The sequence below is a fragment of the Nyctibius grandis genome, chromosome 8, assembly GCF_013368605.1.
Source record: "Nyctibius grandis isolate bNycGra1 chromosome 8, bNycGra1.pri, whole genome shotgun sequence".
Classification (NCBI taxonomy): domain Eukaryota; kingdom Metazoa; phylum Chordata; class Aves; order Nyctibiiformes; family Nyctibiidae; genus Nyctibius; species Nyctibius grandis.
Window position 1 is genome coordinate 44397333 of NC_090665.1, and position 19485 is coordinate 44416817.

General features: G+C 56.5%; 3 protein-coding genes and 1 non-coding gene across 4 annotated transcripts in view; 3 read left to right on the forward strand and 1 right to left on the reverse strand.

Moving 5' to 3' along the window:
- The first annotated feature begins 366 nt into the window (after positions 1-366).
- BSND (barttin CLCNK type accessory subunit beta) lies at positions 367-3304 on the forward strand. The gene is made up of 4 exons (XM_068405738.1): positions 367-543; positions 1588-1667; positions 2032-2280; positions 3016-3304. Exons 1-4 carry the CDS (start codon positions 367-369, stop codon positions 3302-3304), a joined length of 795 nt encoding a protein of 264 aa, XP_068261839.1.
- A 1742-nt stretch (positions 3305-5046) lies between these two features.
- TRNAG-CCC (transfer RNA glycine (anticodon CCC)) lies at positions 5047-5117 on the forward strand. The gene has a single exon. It is a non-coding gene; the product is annotated as a tRNA-Gly (tRNA).
- A 2064-nt stretch (positions 5118-7181) lies between these two features.
- Positions 7182-11771, forward strand: PCSK9 (proprotein convertase subtilisin/kexin type 9). The gene is given in 14 exon segments (XM_068406631.1): positions 7182-7304; positions 7306-7350; positions 7407-7559; positions 7644-7832; positions 7979-8102; positions 8303-8436; positions 9072-9213; positions 9317-9513; positions 9635-9818; positions 10112-10282; positions 10489-10637; positions 10749-10914; positions 11132-11313; positions 11604-11771. Coding segments are annotated over 14 exon segments (2127 nt in total).
- A 2724-nt stretch (positions 11772-14495) lies between these two features.
- USP24 (ubiquitin specific peptidase 24) overlaps positions 14496-19485 on the reverse strand; it is a 65207-nt gene continuing 60217 nt past the window's right edge. The window contains exons 63-67 of the mRNA XM_068405772.1: positions 19299-19377; positions 18624-18699; positions 17553-17639; positions 17119-17229; positions 14496-16956 (exon numbers count right to left, since the gene is read on the reverse strand). Of these exons, the coding sequence (XP_068261873.1) occupies positions 16894-16956; positions 17119-17229; positions 17553-17639; positions 18624-18699; positions 19299-19377 (416 nt within the window). The 3' untranslated portion in view covers positions 14496-16893. The remainder of the gene's footprint in view (positions 16957-17118; positions 17230-17552; positions 17640-18623; positions 18700-19298; positions 19378-19485) is intronic.

Genomic DNA, 19485 nt, shown 5'->3' on the forward strand with positions numbered 1-19485 from the left:
AAGGCCCGCGGGCACCAGCCGCTGGCCGGGTCCCATCTGTGCCGCCGTGCCCCCCTCTCGTGCCCGGGCGTGGGGTCCGGCCCCGCGTGCCCGCAGGGAAGGTTACCCGGACACGTGCCGGGCAGCTTCACTGGAGTGTGACCGGCGGGTGGGTGTTTGCATTCATTACAAACCCGTTAAAAACTGGCTGGCTCAGCCCTGGGCAGGACCGGGCTCAACGTGCGGCTGATCCTCAGCCCCTGGCAGCCTCCAGAGAAAGAATCCACCCCTCGCCTCACCCCGCAGGTGTGCTCGGCGGGCAGCGGCCGCAGGGAAACGGGCTGCCCCGCATCTCCCCTCCTGCCCTGCCTCTCCCACCCGGCGCCCATGGCCGAGGAGAAGACCTTTCGCTACGGGTTCATCATCCTGGGGTTCTTCCTGGTGATGACGGGAATGTTCATCATGAGCGTGGAAAAACCCCAGATCTACATCACCTTCTGCGCCCTGGGCGTCCTGCTCGTAGCCGTGGGCATCGTCTGGAGCATGTGCCAGTGCTACCCGAAGGTAGGGTCCTCGGGGGGCTCGAGGGCTCAGCTGGGTTGGGGGGCTTTGGCTGCTGTGGATGTGTAGCATCAGGCTGTGCCTCAGTTTCCCCATCCGTGGGCAGATCACAGGGGAAAGCTGGCTGGGGCGATCCGAGGGGGAAGCGTTGGTTTGGGAGGCTCGTGCCCTGCTACAGGTCCCCGCTGATGCCTGCGGGATGCGGCCCTGCTCCCTCGCCCTCTGTACCCCTGCACCCCCCAGCCTGGGGCTTTGCTGTCGAGCAGGCAGCGGGGAACAAGCCCAAGGAAATCAGCTCCTGTTCATCTCTCCCATGCAAAGCCCCCCCAAACCAGCCCCTTCCCCACACCCGTGGGGGCCAGGAGCTCAGCGGGCTCCCAGCACTTCAAAGAAGGGGCTGTGGTGGCCATGGAGGTCCGGACGGGCTCGGCCCCCCCGGCACAGCCCCCACCGGCCGGTCTCCTTGGCAGAGGGCACGGCAGGGCGGCCACGCGTCCCTGCCCCGGGACACCGAGCTGGCAGGAAAGGCTTTTTTCCCAAGGAGACGGCGGCTGTGGCACCGATCTCAGTGGTGCAGGGTGGCCCGGCAACAGCTTGGCTGCACCCCAAAATGTGGGGTGGTGCATGGGACCCCCAGGATGGCTGAGACCCTCGGGACTGGGACGAAGCCAACCCCAGCTCCCTCCAAAGCCGAGCTCAGCCCTGGCGAGGAGGGAGATGTGGCTTTGTCCCTGTGCTCAGGGCTCAAGGACAGGGCACACTTGGCCATTGTCCCTGGCCACCAACCTCCTCCACGAGCCCTGAGACCCCCCCGGGCTCAGGGACACGCGTGACCCCACTGGGGACAAGGCTCTGAGAGCGGGGCCACCCTGGGTTCATTCAATCCCTTACTGATCTCCCCCAAAAGTCCCATTTCCAAGCAGGACATCCAAATGTGCTGCGACAAAACCAAGAGGGACACTCCAGCCTTTTCGCCACCAATGAGGGCCGAGGGTCCCCGAGATGCCCAGCGCAGCCCCCTGGGCTCTGCTTTTCTTTCTCCACCAGATAACCTTCATCCCTGTGGACCTCGAGGCCAAGTGGTTCCTGGACCACAAGCCCATCGTGCTGCCGGAGGGGAACACCCGGTAGGTCCCAGCACCACCAGCTGCCCGTTTCCTTTCGTGGGGGGGTTATCTGCGTGCTCTGGGGACAAGGGCACCGGGGACAACTACACCCACTGCAGTAAAACATGGCAAGCAGGGGCTGGGGGGGAGGCCAGGGCTGGCTGAGGCCCGCCGGGGCCGCAGCCTGGGCGATGCCGGGGGGTGCAAAGCATCCATCTGCATCCCTGAGGACACCCCCCTGCGAGGGCCCACTGGCTCTGCTGCTGGCGTGGCCTCGGTGGCCTCTAAAGCACCTGACGGAGTCCCATGTGCGTGTCCTCGAGCATCTCCTGGCTCCGCGGGGGTCCAGGTCCTGTTCAACACCCCGTTCCTCCTTGGCCCGCAGCTTGATTGCACCCTGCCCCAACGCCGAGGCCACCAGCACCGACGAGAAGAGCCTGCCGTCCTACGAGCAGGTCCAGGGGCAGGCGGTGGGCTTGGCCCTGCTCCCACCCACGGCACAGCCCAGACCCCGCAGCTACTCGCAGCCAGCCGTGCAGGCCAGGGCGGAGGTGCACCGGGAGCTGGGGGATGCCGGAGATCCCCCCCGAGAGCCGGCGGCACGCAGCGGGTACGTGGTGCCCGCGGGGTCGGGGTGGCACTGGTGGGATGTGGGGTGAAACTGGGAGGGTGTCAGACCCCGGCATGGGAGGAGGGAGAGGAGGCAGAGGGGTGTCTGCTGCGTGCACAGCACCAACCCCAGCCCCCCAGCCCCACCAGAGCCCAGATGGTGTCTCAGCCCCCAAATTATTTACCAGGGTGAAATCAGGAAGAAATCTGGATTGCCTTTGGTTGTGACTTACATTTTGCTTTTATTTCATGTTATAAATATAAACAATGTCCCTCACCACAATAAATCCCAAGTTCCTGGTCAGACTTTGACAGAAATGAGACACTCAGTGCAGGTCCCTCAAACCAGGTGCTTCGTGTGGTGCCCATGCATTGGTCCAGGAGACCCCAAAAGCTCTTTGCAGGCGATGGGGGTCACCGTGCAGCCTCAGGGCGTAGGACTCGGGCACCCCTCTGCCAAAACGCAGCTACAGCTGGGACAGGGCGCTCTGCTTTATCCCCGGGGTGTGAGCGCAGCCACTACCTTGTCCCATAGGCAGGAGAAAGAACCTGGCAGGCAGGTTGTCCCCACAAAGACAGGCACTGGGGGCTGAGATAGGGCCCTCCCGGGGTGCCCCAGACACCCAGCAAGGGGACTGGTGATGCTGGGACGCTGGCTGAGCAACGCCGAGCCCAGCGCCCGGTCCAGCAGCCACCAGCTCTGGGGGAAACCCCATCCCAGCTGTGTTTAGTGTAACCTCAGCCCTCTCTGTCCCTGCAGGCCCCCCCGGCTGGGCCCTGGGTACGCACCGCTGGCATCCCTCCTGGAGGACATGGACACGCCGTCGCTGGAGGGCTCCGTGCCCGGCAGCCCCGTGCCACGGGGCCAACCCCCCTCGCCGTCTGCCACCCGCTCCAGCTGCACCCCGACCAGCTCCCCGGCGGGGGGAGAGCACCCCGGTTCCCCCCACAAGGGCACCGGGGAGGAGGATGACCTCTATTACGGGCTCCGAGAGGGGCCGGACGCTCTGCTCGAGGACAGCAACGGCCTTTTTGAGCCTGAAAACTGATTTCCCGGAGAGGATGGCTGCTTGACACAGACCCGCAGACGTTGCAGCCTGGAGGAGAGGGGCTGGGGCTGCGCCCCTCGCGCCCACCCAGCCGCACGGGAGGCTGCGGCCCCGCAGAGCCCGACAGGAGCATCGCCACCTCCTGCCCCCCAGGTTCCCGCAGCAGAGGGGAGAGCCAGCAGCACGGCCCCCCTCGCCGGAGCCCGTCGGGTGGGCACAGATACGTCGGGCTGGGCAGGATCTGGGCTAAATAACGTCCTTAGGGAGGGAAAAGATTCGCTTTGCGGCTTGAAACAGGATCAGCGCTTAGGTAGGCAAAGCTGTGTTCACCCCAGGTGGGCTTCACGAGGCAGAGATGTCCACAAAGCCTTTTTCCCACTTATCAAAGCTGCCCTGGAATTAAAATCAGACCCTGAGACTCTGGCAGCAGGGCAGCCTTCACGTCCCCAGGCTGGGAGGGGGGTGATGGAGGGCACAGGCTGTGCTGTCCCCCACGTCCTGCAGGAGGGCCAGCTGCCAGCGCCGGCGGGGGCAGAGGGAGGAGGATGCGGCTGAGCCCAAACCCCAGTGACGGCTGTGGCTTCCCGAGGGCTGCTCGAGGAGGTGGCTTTGGGCAGCATTTTCTCTCTCTGCCGGGTCGGTGTCAGCAGCTGCAGCGCTGCGGGTGGCTTCACATCCCGGCGCCCGCCGTCCCCAGGCTCCCTCTGAATAATAAGCGCTCGTTTCAAGTCCCGTTGGCAGAGCTAAGCCTGGTTTGTCGCCATGACAGGGGACACGCAGTGGCTTTTGGGGAGCTGATTACAACACAGAGACGGCAGTGCCCGTGGGAGCTGCGGCCTCCGCCTGCCCTTTGGCTGCTCGGGGCTGCGGGGATCTGCGGGGCTGAGCCTCCCCGGGGCGGCTGGGTGGGGATCAAAGCATCAGCAGGTCCAACAGTGTGGGGATGCTGAGAGCCCCTCGCCCTGTTTTGGGGAAGCTGGGCTGGATGCTGTGTGTGCCCCGCATGGCCCCAGGAGGCCTGGGGGCACGTATCTGCTGCCAGAGCGGCTCTTCAGCAAATTTGTGTGGGTTGATGAGCCCAGAAGCGGGGGGAAAGCTGTCCTCTGGCACCCGGGGGGATGGAGCATGGGAACCCTGGGGATGATGCTTCCTGCGCTCCCCTGCTGCCCAGGGAGCGCTTTGCTGGTACAGCCAGGGTGGTGTAAGAAATGGCTCTACCTGGGGGCTTCGTGCTGCTGTGACACCCTCCCTGGTGTTCCTGCACCCCCTGATCACCTTCGTGCCAGTGCAGCAAGGGGAAAAGGGCACCCCGTGCACCCGGGGTGTTTATGGGCACCTGTGCCATCAGGAGGGTGGGGAACGAGGGTTGTGTTTGCTAAATATTGCCGGCAGCATTGCGAGCGGCTGTTACCCGACTGTTTACGCTTGCTCCACTCCTGCCCGTCCCTCCTGGCGGGGGGAACGTGGCGGCTGCAGGGATGCGGTTCGGACAGGGCCACGTCTCGCCGGTTCCGGAGGGTGCCTGGGACAGGACGGGGCTCTGCGTACTCAGTTTAGGACTCCCGCAGAGACCTGAAAGCTTTTGCCCATCTCACGTCCCAGAACTCGCTGCTACTTTGGGTGAAAGACACTTGATTTTCATAAGCATTTTCCTGAGGTGGGGGCAGAGGAGAGGGCTGGGCTGGGACTGGAGCTCTGCCCCACCCACTAACCCTTCATGCAGCCACTTTGGTGCCACCAGCGCACCAGTGGTGTAGTGGTATCATGCAAGATTCCCATTCTTGCGACCCGGGTTCGATTCCCGGCTGGTGCAAACTCAACATGCCTCAGTGGCTTCTAAATAATTAAATTACACCACCCTGCCCCCCAAAAATGAGGGGCTTTATTTTTTCTTGCCCCCAGACCTGCCACTGCTGCAGCCACAGTGGGATGCAGGAGGGGTTCCACAGCCCAGCATCACCCTGCCCTCTGCCAGCATCTCCCCGGGGTTGGAGGGCAGCGGGGGATTTAAGTGCCCTTACCCCCTTGTTGGGGTGTTCTCTGTTGCCTTTTCTGCTTTCTCCTTCCTCCCCCCCCAAATAGGACTTACCCCTCCACACAGACACAGCCGGAGGGTACCGCTGCTGTCAGCAGCACCAGGAATTGCTGCTAGCAGCTCCCCAGTGTGCCAGGATGGGAAACGGATCTCTTCTCGCCAAGGTTCAATTTTTTGGCTATTTCTGAATATTTTTTCGTGAAAAAAACAATCTTTCTTCAGTCTGGAGGAGAGAAGGCTCCAGGGAGACCTTCTAGCAGCCTTCCAGTACCTGAAGGGGCTACAGGAAAGCGGGAGAGGGACTTTTTACAAGGGCATGGAGTGACAGGACAAGGGGGAAAGGTTTTAAACTGAAAGAGGGGAGATTTAGATTAGATATTAGGAAGAAATTCTTTCCTGTGAGGGTGGCGAGACACTGGCCCAGGTTGCCCAGAGCAGCTGTGGCTGCCCCCTCCCTGGCAGTGTTCAAGGCCAGGTTGGATGGGGCTTGGAGCAACCTGGTCTAGAGGAAGGTGTCCCTGCCCGTGGCAGGGGGGTTGGAACTAGATGGTCTTTAAGGTCCCTTCCAACCCAAACCATTCTGATTCTATGATTGTATGATACCTCCTCCTTCCAGAGAGCTCTGGGGCTGAGCATCTTTCACACTCTGCACAGGCGTTGGGGCTGGGTATTCGTGCCAAGGCCTTCCTGGGGTTGCTCAGCAAGTGGAGGCGTGCGTGGGGCTGGGGGGGCCCTCACCGCCCCCTCTTTGGGCTCTCCCATCCTTCCCTTGGACACAGCTTGTCCCCTGTGCGAAAAGGAAGTGAGTGACTCTGCAGGGAGAGGGAGACTGTCCCTTCGAAATGGCGTTCCCCAGGCTCAGCTGCCCTCAAGGTGCCCCGAAGCATGAGCTACGTGTTGGCACGAGGGCTCAGCGGCACCCGATTAAGCTGAGCCGAAAATCAGGAGTGGGACTTGTCCCTGTGAGGCACCTGCTGGACACTGGACCCTGGCGATGTCAGCTGGACACGGCAGAGAGGGGGTGGCAAGTGGGGTCCAGCATCGCCCCAGTTACCCAAACCAGGGTGCAGGCACCTGTCGAGGTCTCATTAAAAGTAACATATATACGTCCATATAAACCATACACATCCATATAAATCATATACATCTATATAAACTATATGTATAATTATAAACCTATAGATCCATATTAAAGATGTACATCCCTATAAAACATATACATCCATATAAACCACACATATCGTTATAAAACATACACATCCATATAAAACATATACATCTATACAGAACATATAAGCTCTGAGGAGCTTATAAATAGCCAGTTAAAAAAAAAAAAATCCCTATTTCCCTCCGAAGCAGGGAGCAGGGAGGGGGTTTGCCGAAGGTCACCGGGGACGTCGGGGCAGCGTGGGAGCCCGGCGCTGCGGGAGAGGGGCTGGGAAGCAGCGGGGAGAGCCCCGGGACAGCACCCACCGTACCCCGGAAAAATGATATTTGCGCTGTGCCGGCGCTGGAAAAAATGCCTCAACACGATTAGCGGCTTTCGGGGAAACGTCTCTGAAGGGAGGCAGCAAGAGGCACATGAAAGCTTCCAGCCCTCCCTGAAACCAGTCTGCGTTCCGCTCGCCAGAGCTCCCGAAGACGCCCGGGCACCCGGGGGGATTTGGGGGGACCCGGGGGGGGTTTGGGGCTCCCCGCGGAGCAGCGGCGGGCGCGGGCAGCGCTGCCGGTTCCCCCCGCACCCCCGCGACGGGCCGCTTGCCCGCACCCCCCCCCCCTCCCCGCCCCGCCGCCCCCGCTCCCCCGCGGCCCCGTTAATGGTTAACGCGCCCGGATGGGCCGATGGGGCCGGCGGCGGTGGCGTGATCCCCCCCCGCCCCGCCGCGCCGCGCCGGGCAGAGCCACAGCCGCGGCCGCGCTCAGCATCCTCCGCGGCCGCGCTCCGGTTCCTGCGCTCCGGGTCCGCGCTCCGGCTCCTGCGCTCCGCGGGTGTGCTCCGGCAGCCCGGCGGGTGCGCTCCGGCTCCGCGGGTGCGCTCCGGCTCCTCGGCTCCGCGGGTGCGGGCAGCTGGCCGCAGCCCGGCGGTGCCCGTCGGGGGTCGGGGCGGGCATGGCCCCGCTGGCGCTGGCGCTGGTGCTAGCGCTGGGGGTGGCCGAGGAGGGGGCAGCCGCCGTCGGGGCCGCCCCGTCGGGACCCACCGCCTTCCATCGCGCCGCCAAGGTGAGGAGCGTGGGGTCGGCGGGGGCGGCCACGGACGCGTGTGTGTGTCCCCCAAAGCCCAGCCCGGCGGTTGTGTCCCCGCAGGCGTCGTGGCGGCTGCCCGGGCGCTACGTGGTGGTGCTGCGGGCGGGCGGCGGCGAGGCCGAGGTGCGAGGCACGGCGAGGAGGCTGCAGGCCCGGGCGGCTCGGCGGGGGCACCTGACCGAGCTGCTGCACATCTTCCACCTCCTGCCCGCCTTCCTGGTGAAGATGAGCAGCGACGTCGTGGACACGGTACGGGGGACGGAGAACGGGTCTCAGGGTGGTGGGTGGCGGTGGCGGGCAGCAGCAGGGGTGGGTGCTGGTTGGGGGTGGCAGCCCCAGCCTTGCAGGAACAGGAGCTTTGCCACCACACCGGGTGCTGTGCCTCCTCCCCGCAGGTGCTGAAGCTGCCGCACGTGGAGTACGTCGAGGAGGACGCCTACGTATTTGCCCAGAGCATCCCCTGGAACCTGGCCAGGATCATGCCGCTGCAGTCCGGCGCAGGCACCTACAGCCCTCCCAGTAAGCGATGGGGCATGGAGGGAGGACTGCGGGGGTTTGGGGAAGGGTCACTGGCCCCGTCGTCTCTCCTGATCTCTCAGGGATGGGGACATCCCCTGCCCCATGGTGCTGCGGGTCTGGAGCTGCCTTTTGGGAGCATCCCAGGTGGCCTGGGCTGACCGCAGCGGTGGTTGCCTTTCCCCCGGCTGCGTCCCTGGTAGATAAAGGTGATCTGGTGGAGATTTACCTGCTGGACACCAGCGTGCAGAGCACCCATCGGGAGATCCAGGGCAGGGTGCTTGTGACCGACTTTGAGAGCGTCCCCGAGGAGGACGGCACCCACCTTCACAGGCAGGTGAGCCCTGAGATGCTGCACACTGCAGCCTGGCAAGAGCATCCCCCTGCACCCACCAAACCCTGAACGTGCTTGTGGGGCTTCCCAGGACAGGAGAGTCACCTGGCTTGTGGCAAAATGCTGGGCAGGACACGCAGCAGCGGGAGCTGTGGTCCTGGGTGGTGCTGGGACCCTCGGTGTGGTCTGTTTGGGGCTGTGGCTGAGCAGGGCAGAGCTCCTTTCCCAGGGAAAGCAGACTGGGGGGGGGCATGGGTGCATGTCAAGGTGTCCCTGCAAGAGGGGCTCGAGGTCCGCCCCACACCCGGGGCCGCGAAGGCTGCCTGCGCCCTGCGGTGGGTGCTAGCGCTGCCTTGCATGGCTTCATCGGTGCGTGCGTAGGGGAGCCCAGCCTAGCACAGCCCCGGGGAAGGCTGGCTGCCTCTCCCATCCTTTCTGCCAGCTTTTCTCCTTCTGCACAGGGTGATTTTTTTTTATCTTTCTCCCCACCACAAAATATGTTCGAAGATTTATTGTGCAGTGGGATTTAGCTGGTGCAAAGCACAAGGGGTGGGGTGGGATGGGGAGGAGGAGGATGCGGCATTACAAGCTGCTTGGATGTGATGGGCTGGGACATAAAACCGTGGCGCCTGTGCCAGGCCAGCAGGTGTGACAGCCACGGGACGCACATGGCCGGGGTGCTGAGCGGGCGCGATGCCGGCGTGGCCACGGGCGCCAACATCCGCAGCCTCCGCGTGCTGAACTGCCAGGGGAAGGGCACCGTCAGCGGGACCCTCCTCGGTGAGTGACCCCACGTCCCGGCGAGGAGCGCGCTCCCTCCCACAGCCCCCCGCCGTGTCCCCGCGCTGGGAGAGCGTCCTGTCCCTCGTCTCGTCCCCCCCAGGCCTGGAGTTTATCAAGGCGTCGCTGGAGGCTCAGCCCTACACGCCGCGGGTGGTGGTGCTGCCCTTCGCCGGCGCCCACAGCCGTGTGCTGAACGCTGGCTGTCGGCGGGTGGCACGGATCGGGGTGGTGATGGTCGCGGCTGCCGGTAACTACAAGGACGATGCCTGCCGGTACTCGCCAGCGTCCGAACCGGAGGTACGGGCTGGGGGCCTCCCTGAGGTGTGGGGATGTGGGGGGACGTGCTGCCACCTCCCCAGGCTCACCTGCTTCAGCGCATCCCATCCCGTCCACATCCCCCCTGCCACTGCCCGGGCAGGTCATCACGGTGGGCGCCACCAACAACGAGGACCAGCCGGTCTCCATCGGCACCCTGGGCACCAACTTTGGCCGCTGCGTGGACCTGTTCGCCCCGGGCGACGACATCATCGGCGCCTCCAGCGACTGCAGCACGTGCTTCACGGCGCGGAGCGGGACGTCGCAGGCGGCTGCGCACGTGGCAGGCGAGCTGGGCTGCGGGCTGGCGGGCAGGGCTGGCTCTCTGCTTGCCCCGAGCGGTGCTGGGCGCGTGTCCCTGCAGGGCTGCCTGTGCTGGGGACACTTTTGCGTGCCACGGCGCCAAGGTTTTGGCACGTTTGGGCGCTGCAGCCTGCACAGAACTCCCACATCCCACGCGTGCGGATGGTGGGCTGCAGTGATTCCTTCTGTCTCTCTGGAGTTGCGTTGCTCGGGGGTGTTGTGTGTAGGTGGCTGCGTGGCCCCTGGTTCTCACCATGGCCCCGCGGGCTCTTGGCAGGCATCGCCGCCATGCTGCTCAGCGCCGAGCCCCGGCTGAGCCCCGCCGAGCTCCGGCAGCGCCTCCTGCACTTCGCCACCAAGAACGTCATGGGCATGGCGTGGTTCCCCGAGGAGCAGCGGCTCCAGACACCCAACAGCGTGGCCGGGCTGCCCGCCCAGCTGGGCGCAGGTAAAGACCTCGGCTGCCTGCTGGGTGCCTGGCAGATCTCTGCCCTTCTAGGGGGAAGAAGTGCGTGGGTGGGAGCACAGCGCATCGGGGACGGCTGAGCCCGAGCGTGGCTGTTTGCATGCAGAGGGTGGGGGAGACCTGTGCCGTGGGCTCTGGGTGCCGCGGTGGGTGCCCGCCCTGCTCTGACACCGTCCGCCCCGTCGCAGGCCAGCAGCTGTCCTGCCGCTCGGTGTGGTCAGCACGCTCGGGGCTCACCTGGCACGCCACGGCCGTGGCTCGCTGCGCCCATGCCGAGGAGATGCTCGGCTGCTCCAGCCTCTCCCGCAGCGGCAGGTGGTTGGGGGAGCACGTGGAGGTGAGCAGAGTGCGGAGCCAGGAGTGCTGCCCCTGGGGTGCCCGCCGGCCTCGGAGGGGTGTCCCCAGGCCCCCCAGCACCCGCGGTGACACCGTGCTGCCCCGGCCGCAGGACAAGGACGGGCAGAAGCAGTGTGTGGCCCACAACGCTTTCCGGGGCCGGGGTGTCTACGCCATCGCCAGGTGCTGCACGTGGCCCAGGGGCGAGTGCCGGATCAACGCCAGCTCCCTGGCGGCCGAGGGGGCCGGCTGCTCCCCACGGCACCACGTGCTGACCGGTAACGCCTGGCACGGCGGGTTATAGACCCTTGAGCCAACGCTCTGATGGCCGAGGGTGCTTTTTCCAGAAAATCTCGGGACCTGGGGGTAAAAGGGTGGGTGTGAGTGCTGAGTGGCAGGGAAGGGGGATGCGTGCTGTGTGTGTGGAGGTAGGGAAGGCTCAGGGCTCAGCAGGGACATCCCCACCCCGTGCTGGCAGCCCCTCTCCCCTCACAGGGTGCAGTTTCCACTCCCTGTCCGCAGCGGTGGGTGCCAGCGGCAGACCCGTCCCAGGACTGGGGAGCGGGCCCAGCCGCTGTGCCAGCAGGGCAGAGGTGATGGCACACGCCTTGTGCTGCCCTGCTGCCGGCCTCGAGTGCTGGGTGAAGGAGCAGGCGTCCCCAGGCTCTGCGGAGAAGGTAGGGACAGTGCACGCTCCTCTGCCGTGGTGGTGTCCTCACCTCTGCTCGTCCCGCTGCCACCCTGAGTGGGGGTCAGGTTGGCTTCAGCATCTCGTTGCCACCATAGCCGCAACCCCAACCTTTGCTGGTGTCCCGTCACCCACCAGTAATGGGACACCCCCCCCAGCTGGGGTCCAGTGGCTCAGTGTGACACCGACCACGTCACCCTGAGCCCTGGGGACCATGGGGACGGGCAGACCCCTGCCCCTTTGCTGACCTGTGGAGGGTGACCTCTTCTCCCCCATTAGGTGACGGTGTCCTGTGACGATGGTTGGACGCTGACCGGCTGCAACGCCCATTCCCAGAGCCCCGGCACCATGGGAGCCTACGCTGTGGACGATACCTGCATGGCAGCCAGCGTCACGGGCAGCAGCGTGGCCGCGGCCATCGCCATTTGCTGCCGGAGCCGGCAGTAGGGACGGGCTGAGCTGGAGACACAGCTGCCCTGGCCTGGCATGCCCGGCGTAGCAGGGACGGGTGCCTTGCTGGAGCGCCGTGTCGCCGGCTTGGTACCTTCCCGGGGCCGAGCTGCCGCTCCTGGTACGGTCCACGCTCCGACACGCGGCTGGTGATGACCTCTACGCTTGGGCCGCTGTGACAGTGGGGTACAAGCTTGTCACCCTCCCTCACACAGCGGGGCCGAGAGCCAGGGTGGCTCTGCGAGAGCTCTCCGAGCCCTGCCCCATCCCAGAAGCCATCCTGCATCCTTCCCTGCCGTGCACCGGGTCTTTCCATGAATACTCTGACTGTACAAGCCGTCTCGAGGCTGTTTGTGTTGTCACCCAGCACGTGACAAAGCCACCACCTTTAGAAAAAAATACATCGTGGTGAGGATTGCTCCTTCCTTTGCTGGTTAGTTGCTCATTAGATGTCAGCCAATGCCGCTTAGCACCCGGAAAACCCTAGTGCAGCCTTTTTTTGGACAGTTTTAGAATTGCCTTACTCATGTACCTAGGAGACTTCTTTACCTTTTAGTCAAGTGTAAGGGCTCTAGTTTAAACAGTCTGCTTGTTTAATTAGATTTTAATCTGCATTGCTACAGTCACCTGCTGCTTTGTTAGTGTTTTTTTTGTTGTCAAGTCAACAATCTGCTGGTGTTACACACTGCTTTAACACCAGGCTATAATTCCTTTTTAAAGAAAAAAAATGAAAGAAGAAAAAGCTTTCATAGTACCTTGGTTTTTACATTTGTACCTTAAATATTTATTTGAAATTTTATAAATAAACATTTTATAAATGTCTTTTAAAAATAAAATTCATAGACCAGTGCTCGGTAGATATAATCCATTGTCTGGCTTCATGTACATCCCCACGGGGAACCAGTCAGGAAGGGGGAGCTGGCACCCGTCCGGCAGGGATGCTGCTCCCCCAGCTGAGCTCTGCTTCGTTGGTGAGCCAGCCACAGCCACTCTGGGCTCTGAGCCCTGCCTCGGGTACGAGGTGCCCCTGGATGACCGCTGGCATCCTCAGAGGTCAGCGCAGACAGCGTGGGCACCCTGCCCTTGCCCACAGCTGGCCTGAGCTCTGGGACTGGCGCAGAGACCGGGGGCTGAGTCTTGTTGTCCCATGCACACGCAAGAACCGAAGTTTGTTTTTAAAACAGTGCTGTAGGACAAGAGCTTCCAGTTACGGAAACAAACCATCACCCAGCTTCGGGGAACGTGTCCTTGTGCCTTCTGTTGCCAGTAACACTGGCTTCACTCGGTAAGTGTTGAAACCCCATGAAGAAGATAAAGCAGGGATGCTCAGATGCACAGCAGCAGAGAGAGGCTGAGAAGTACCAGAAGCCACCAAAGCTGGGTCTCACCTTTTCCAGGTGATTAGCAGCCTCCTAGTACCACACTCTATAATTTATGTGGTGTTACCTGAGGACAGATGAAAAAATAAAGCTTGATAGCACAAGCACCAGGTTAACCTGTCAAACTTTGGCTGTTCTGGGTGGGGTGTTTTTCCCCATCGCAAAGCCCCTTACAGATCTGTTACTCCAGGTTTAGTCGGCAAGAGAAGACAGAGACCCAGCAGTAAGCACTACTTTGAAAGGTTTAACTATTTCTAACTTGTTACCCAAGGATGGCAAAAGCCCAACCCTAATCTAAACATGTAACTACATAACATGTATATGATTACAGCCCATAATTTTTATGAGCTATAATCTGAATTTTGCACAAAGAGGGGGAAAAGAAAAAGGGATGTTAGCCTAAGAGCTCCTGCAGAGCTTTGCCACAGCTGGTAATTTTTCAGCAGACTTACTAGGCTGTAACCTCTCAAAACACGCACCAGGTATTTCACCTCTGCTGACTTCGCTGCGAGAGGAGATGATCCTGCTGCCTGCTCACCCGCCGGCTCCCAGCAGGCGCCAGCACGTTCCACGCACGATAAGCCAGATACAGCTTTCACGGCTTAGTTCAAGCATCTATAAGCCTGATGGAAAGAAACGATATTAAAAGATTAGCCCTTGCTTAGTATCCTGTATGCGGGGAGGCAGGAAAGCCTCTCTCATTCAGGAGAAAGCAGCGTTGATCCCAGGTAGGCTGCGGACAGTCCCGTCAGCACACTGATTGCAATACCAGTGGAGAGCACAGGCTGGATCATGCTTGAGATGTAAAAGTCTTTGTCCTTAGAACAGAGGACAAAGGCACCTGTCAGGAAGGCAGAGCAGGACGGCAGCCCTGGCTCTAGCTCCTAGTTCTGTGTACGAAGTCAGTGGCCAGGCGAGCAGGGGAACGCCGGCACCGTGGCCCTGCTGCGTGCCCAGCCTTCTGCACCTCACACCAACAGAAAAGGCAGCATTAACTCAAGTCCACATTGCCTGCAAATCTTGCTATCTGACACGCAAGAGCTGGTCTAATTCATGACTGCAAGTGTAGCCAGGGTAAATCATTCTGCTAAGAAGGTCAGAAGAAACTGCACAGACACAATTCTGACTGTGCACCACAACATGCCACAGCATAAGGATATACAGCGGCGCAGCTCTCGGGGCCAGGGAGCTGCTTCGATTTACACTGGACAGGAGCCAAAATAGCAATCAGGGCAACCTCTCAGAGCTTATCATCTGCAGGAGCAGCCTAAGGAGTTTCAAGATAAGAGGATCAACAAGACAACAGCGTAGCAGTGTATGCACAGTCTAAAGATTACACTAGTTTTCTGTGAAAGGAATAACTTTATTCCGTTGACCAGGAATCCCAAGACTGTTCATCAAGACTGCCTATTTTTCCAGTGCCAAATGTTTCCGTATTAATCAGACAATATCTCCCCGAACGCTCACAGGCAGGCTGGGGCTGCTCCTCACTGAACATTTTGTAAGCTGTATAAAAACATTTTCATCCAAAAAGATTGGCAGTAAAAATTACAACATAGAAATGCATCACAATTTACACAAAAACTAGTTTTGTTGAACTCTGTTTTCCAAAAAATAATCTTCAGCAGGTTCAAATGACAGCAGCTGGAAACAAAAATAATTGACCAAGTATCATCTTATTGCAAACTATAACCATTGACTTTGTACAAGCGTGAGCAGAACCGTGAAAAAGTTTGTATTGGTTTCAAGTAGACAGTGGTGATGCGCCATCCTGCTGCAATTCTCTTATTGATGCTTCTCTGGGCCTGTGGTAATCGAGGATGTTGTTTCCATAGGAAATAACAGGAACCTGAAGTGACAAGTGGTGCCAACCCGTAGGAACACAACCAGCTTCTTCCGTCACCATCACCGCTGTGTACTGACTTCTCGTGATGATCCGTGACAAAGTATTAGGGATGGGGGAAGGAAGAAGGGGGTATCCGTAAGAAATGCTTTATTCAAAATTAATTTAAAACATCACATGTAAAATGTCCCAGCACATTATCAGAAACATTTATAAAATGCTAACTCTGCCATGTGTCTATGAAGACATTGTTTGGAAAAGGAAGCGAGATTCCCTACAATGCCACCCTTCTTTGCACACGCAGTTTGCGACAACGGCTCTCTGAACCCGCAATAAGTTACAAAGCTGTACAGCTGAAATCAGATCCATGTTTACCTCCAACAGTGAAATGACTGGTTAATGTCAATATTAGTGCACAACAGTGAAAAGCTGTCTGCTGCCTCTTGTTTCAGCAACAGTATGTAAAAAGAAAAAAAAAAAAAAGGCACTTTTTGGCTGGTTGTGCCTTTAACTTGGCAAATTCATCTATTCTGGAGGTACCCAGGCACTCCTTAAGATGTCCCCCATTTCTGTGCATGTTTGTTTATAGAATTTTTTTAAAGTAAGGCAGAATCCATAAATAAAGGCAAAAAGCAGTGCAGAAAATGTGACAAACGCAAAATGTACAAAAGATGAAGAGTTAGTTGGCACGAAAGAAGCTTGTATCCAGAGCCAGAAATCACTGAACTGCACCTGACGTGGAAAACAAAACTGTGCTCAAATCATCCCAACTGGTTTCCAGTGGTTTATGAGCAAATCAAAAGAGCTGTGATATTTTAAACGTTGCCTGGTCAAGTGAAAATACAAACAAAGCCAAATAATTCTTTCCCTGTGTTAAAATGGCTATAAAATCTGCACAACAGTGTTCCCAACTCACTCAAGGAATTATTCATCATATACAACCAATACCAACTTTCTCAGTAATTTCAAAGCATAAGCAAGTGATTGCAGATCACATGATTGAGACTACATTTTATTCAATATGTCTCCAAAGGTTAAAAAAATTTAATGAGTAAAACTGCAACAGAATTCAGTCTTAAAGTGCTTTTTTTCTTTTAACTACTCATTAACTTTTTTTTTTTTTTTAATTCACCAACATCCTTTAATAATAAACACTTGCACACCTAGGGAACAAAGCTTTTCTTTTATTGCCCTTCCCAATTGTCTGTGGTTTTCGGAACGGTACCAGAAAAGACGACCCATTCCAGAGCTCCTTGACCAAACCATTCTGTAAGGAATCACTCTCCTTCCAGAGCAATCTTGCTGATCCTTCTCATAAAGAGCTTTACTAATTAGCAGGGAGACATATTAAATACAGAAGTCCTTATGTAAACCCATTCTTTAACTAATATTTTACAATGAAATGTAAGTCATCACACATCTTTACAGAAATTTGAATATTCCTATTCAATATTATCAGAAAGATTAAAAATTTGCCCTCCATACATAAGAGCAGTCTGTTTTTTTTTTTTCCTGTATAAAAACCAAAAGAATTTTTTTGCAGCATCACAGAAAAGCAACAGTTTTACATTCACTCATTTAATGTTCACATAAAAATTCAACCACTAGCGTTTGTGTATTTGATAAAATCTTCTTGACTGTTTTTGGTGTCTGGACTGTCATAAGCTACTGCAGGTGAAGATGCAGTTTTTCAGAGCATTTACTGATTTGAAGCCTTTGTGGCTAAAAAATGCTTTTAGCTTTCAGGGAAACAACCTCCTCTGGCATTGCCTCCGATCCTCTAAAGCCACTTCTCTTCCAGACTCTTCTAACGGCATAAGCAACGGGACTCCAGTTTCGGTAGGTACCAGGCATTAAATGTTTTGAGTTGATCTGTATTTGTGTTCAACGGTATCCTCTATGGGTCAACATCATCAAGGTCACTTTTAGGCTCACCAATCATCATAGGAGACTCTGAGCCCTTTCAATACACACAAGGGATGGGGAAAGAAAGATATGGCACGTTACTTTTGTAAGGTGCACAATTATTGTCTTTACGTTCAGCGATGAGACCCGAGCCCCAGGAACAAGCCGCCTCACAGAGCAAGGCAAGGAGGAGATACACACGCCCTTATTTTGTTACCTGCTGCAGATGCCTCTCTCCGTTCTCGTTGGCTGGACTACTTTCTGACCCATTACTGCTTCCAGACTGATCTTTCTCGTTCAGCAAGGCTGTGGCATAGGCCAGCGTGTCCTGAATTGGAAACAGCCCAAGAGAGTGTCAGGGGCCATGGTGATACCTTCTTTTCATAAGTTTTTTTTTTTTTAAATTGATTCTGAAACAATATAGCTGCTGTAGTGAGATAGCTGAGCAACCACAGGTAATTGTGAGGTATTGACTAATATCATTCAAGGGTTAGTTTTTTCCAGGAACAACCACAGGGTCTGGGCTTCTAAAGGAAGAATGGTCTTAAGTGCACTGGAATATGCTAAAGTTGCCAAAACTAAAGATGCTAACTGAAAAGCAAATAAGGAAATAAACCAAGTTTAACATCATCTCCCACGACTGACACATACCTGTGCTGAAATAGTGCGCTGGAAGGTTTTTGCAGTCGATGTTTCATTGGATACGTTACTCTGTGGAGCCCAATAATGTTCAGACATCTGCATAGAAAGCCAAGAAAGCCATAAAATTGCCATATGAGTTTTACATGTGTAAAGCCTCACCCACTTGGACGGTAGATGAACTAACAAGTCTGGAACAATCTTCTTGAATCCTTTGGCAATGAGCTGGAGATCTGGGGCATAGACAAGCATGCACTTTTAATGCAGCCAGGACAGAGAGGCTATTGCCCCTCAGCTGAAAACCAGCAACCAACTCCCTTTATCTGGTAACTGTACATGTGTGCAAGTTACTGGATGCCAGCTGAAGACTGGTGGATTCAGGGTTTACATGAGCCAGTACAAAGTAAACATGGGTAGAGCAGGACTACCCAGACCTGTCAGTTCGCTGTGTTTCAAGAGAAGAGTGGCAATAAGTTGTGCCTGCTGCACTGCAAGCATCCCACTAATTCTGCTTCCAGTGTTCAGTACAGCACCAGTTTAAGTATCTGACATCTGCCTGTCAGCAGCTGTCAGGACAGAAAGGCAGCCTGGAGCTGGGATACTATCACGTTGTACACATAGTGCTGGGAGACCCAGCATGGCCCTGCTTGGCTGCAGGCAAACTTCGGCTAATTCTGCTGAGCTTTAAGTTTCCAAAGTGTCCTTGGGTATTTATTAATACCCAATGCTTCTAAAAAAACCCAGTTTTTTAAAAAAGAAAACCTTCTGCCACAGATACAGCAGAAACCTTCTACCACAAATACAGTGCCAGTGAAAGCTTCCCACATGGCAAGGAATAATCATTACGACCATTCACACTTGGTTTTATTCACTGTACACGCATCTATGCCTGAAACACACGGGAACCTACTGAAGCTCTTGCATGCATCAGATTTAGCTGCACCCAAACTGTCCTTGTAAAACATGACATAGCTTGCATTTTGTCTTTAGAGTCATCTCAGAGAGCCATAGAGAGGATGGAGATTTCATAATTCTCATTGTAAAGAAAGTGACAGTTTCTCTGTAAAGTTACAGCCAAATTACCTTTTTCTGTAGCCACTGCACAGCCCAACTCCAGTGGTGGGAATTCTCCTTGAAATAATCTTTCGCCATAGGGCACCTTGGAAATTGAAATTATATTCATTAGTCACGAAAAAGGCATTCTGGCAAACATAAAAAAATCAGAAGGCTTCTCTCTCTTTGCACTGCTGCCCTCTGTATGCACTGTTATCACTGCAAACTCTGACTTAAACTGTACAGCCCTGTTAGTAACTGAATTATCAAGAGCAAGCATGCCTAGTAAAGTTTACATGAAGTAATCTACCACACAGATCCACATATTTCAGAACTGTGCTTTATCGGGACATATGCCAAGTTCTAAACAAAGAGAATTTAGGAATCATAATATGTCAAAAATCCAGGACAGTGTCCTTACATTTATCTTGGTCTTAATGCTAGGCTCCTGCTCCACAGAATGTAGCTGACCTTTGCCTTTATAAACAGCAATTATCCGTTGTTATAAGAGAAATCAATCTCAGGTACTAATCACTAAAGATTTCGCTTCATACCGACACATGTACTATCAAGACCTGTGAGCACCACTTATGTCAGCGTAATAAAAGATAAAGCTGATCAAAAGTAGAAAGTGTAGCAGCCTAAATAGTCACGGAGGGGCCTAAGGTAAGGATGAGGTTACACTCCAAAACCTGTATTACTCACTTCTGAGCCAAAGTAACAAGGAACTTCACACACTGGTAACAACGGCTGCTGTCCACATGGTTGCTGTGGTGCATCAAGGCTGTGGAGAGAAACACAGGGATTAAAAAACACAGTTCAGATTTCTGTGTACCAGACAGTCTGAAAATATAACAAAGATGAAGCTAAAATTTTAACTTAGGTGGTAGAA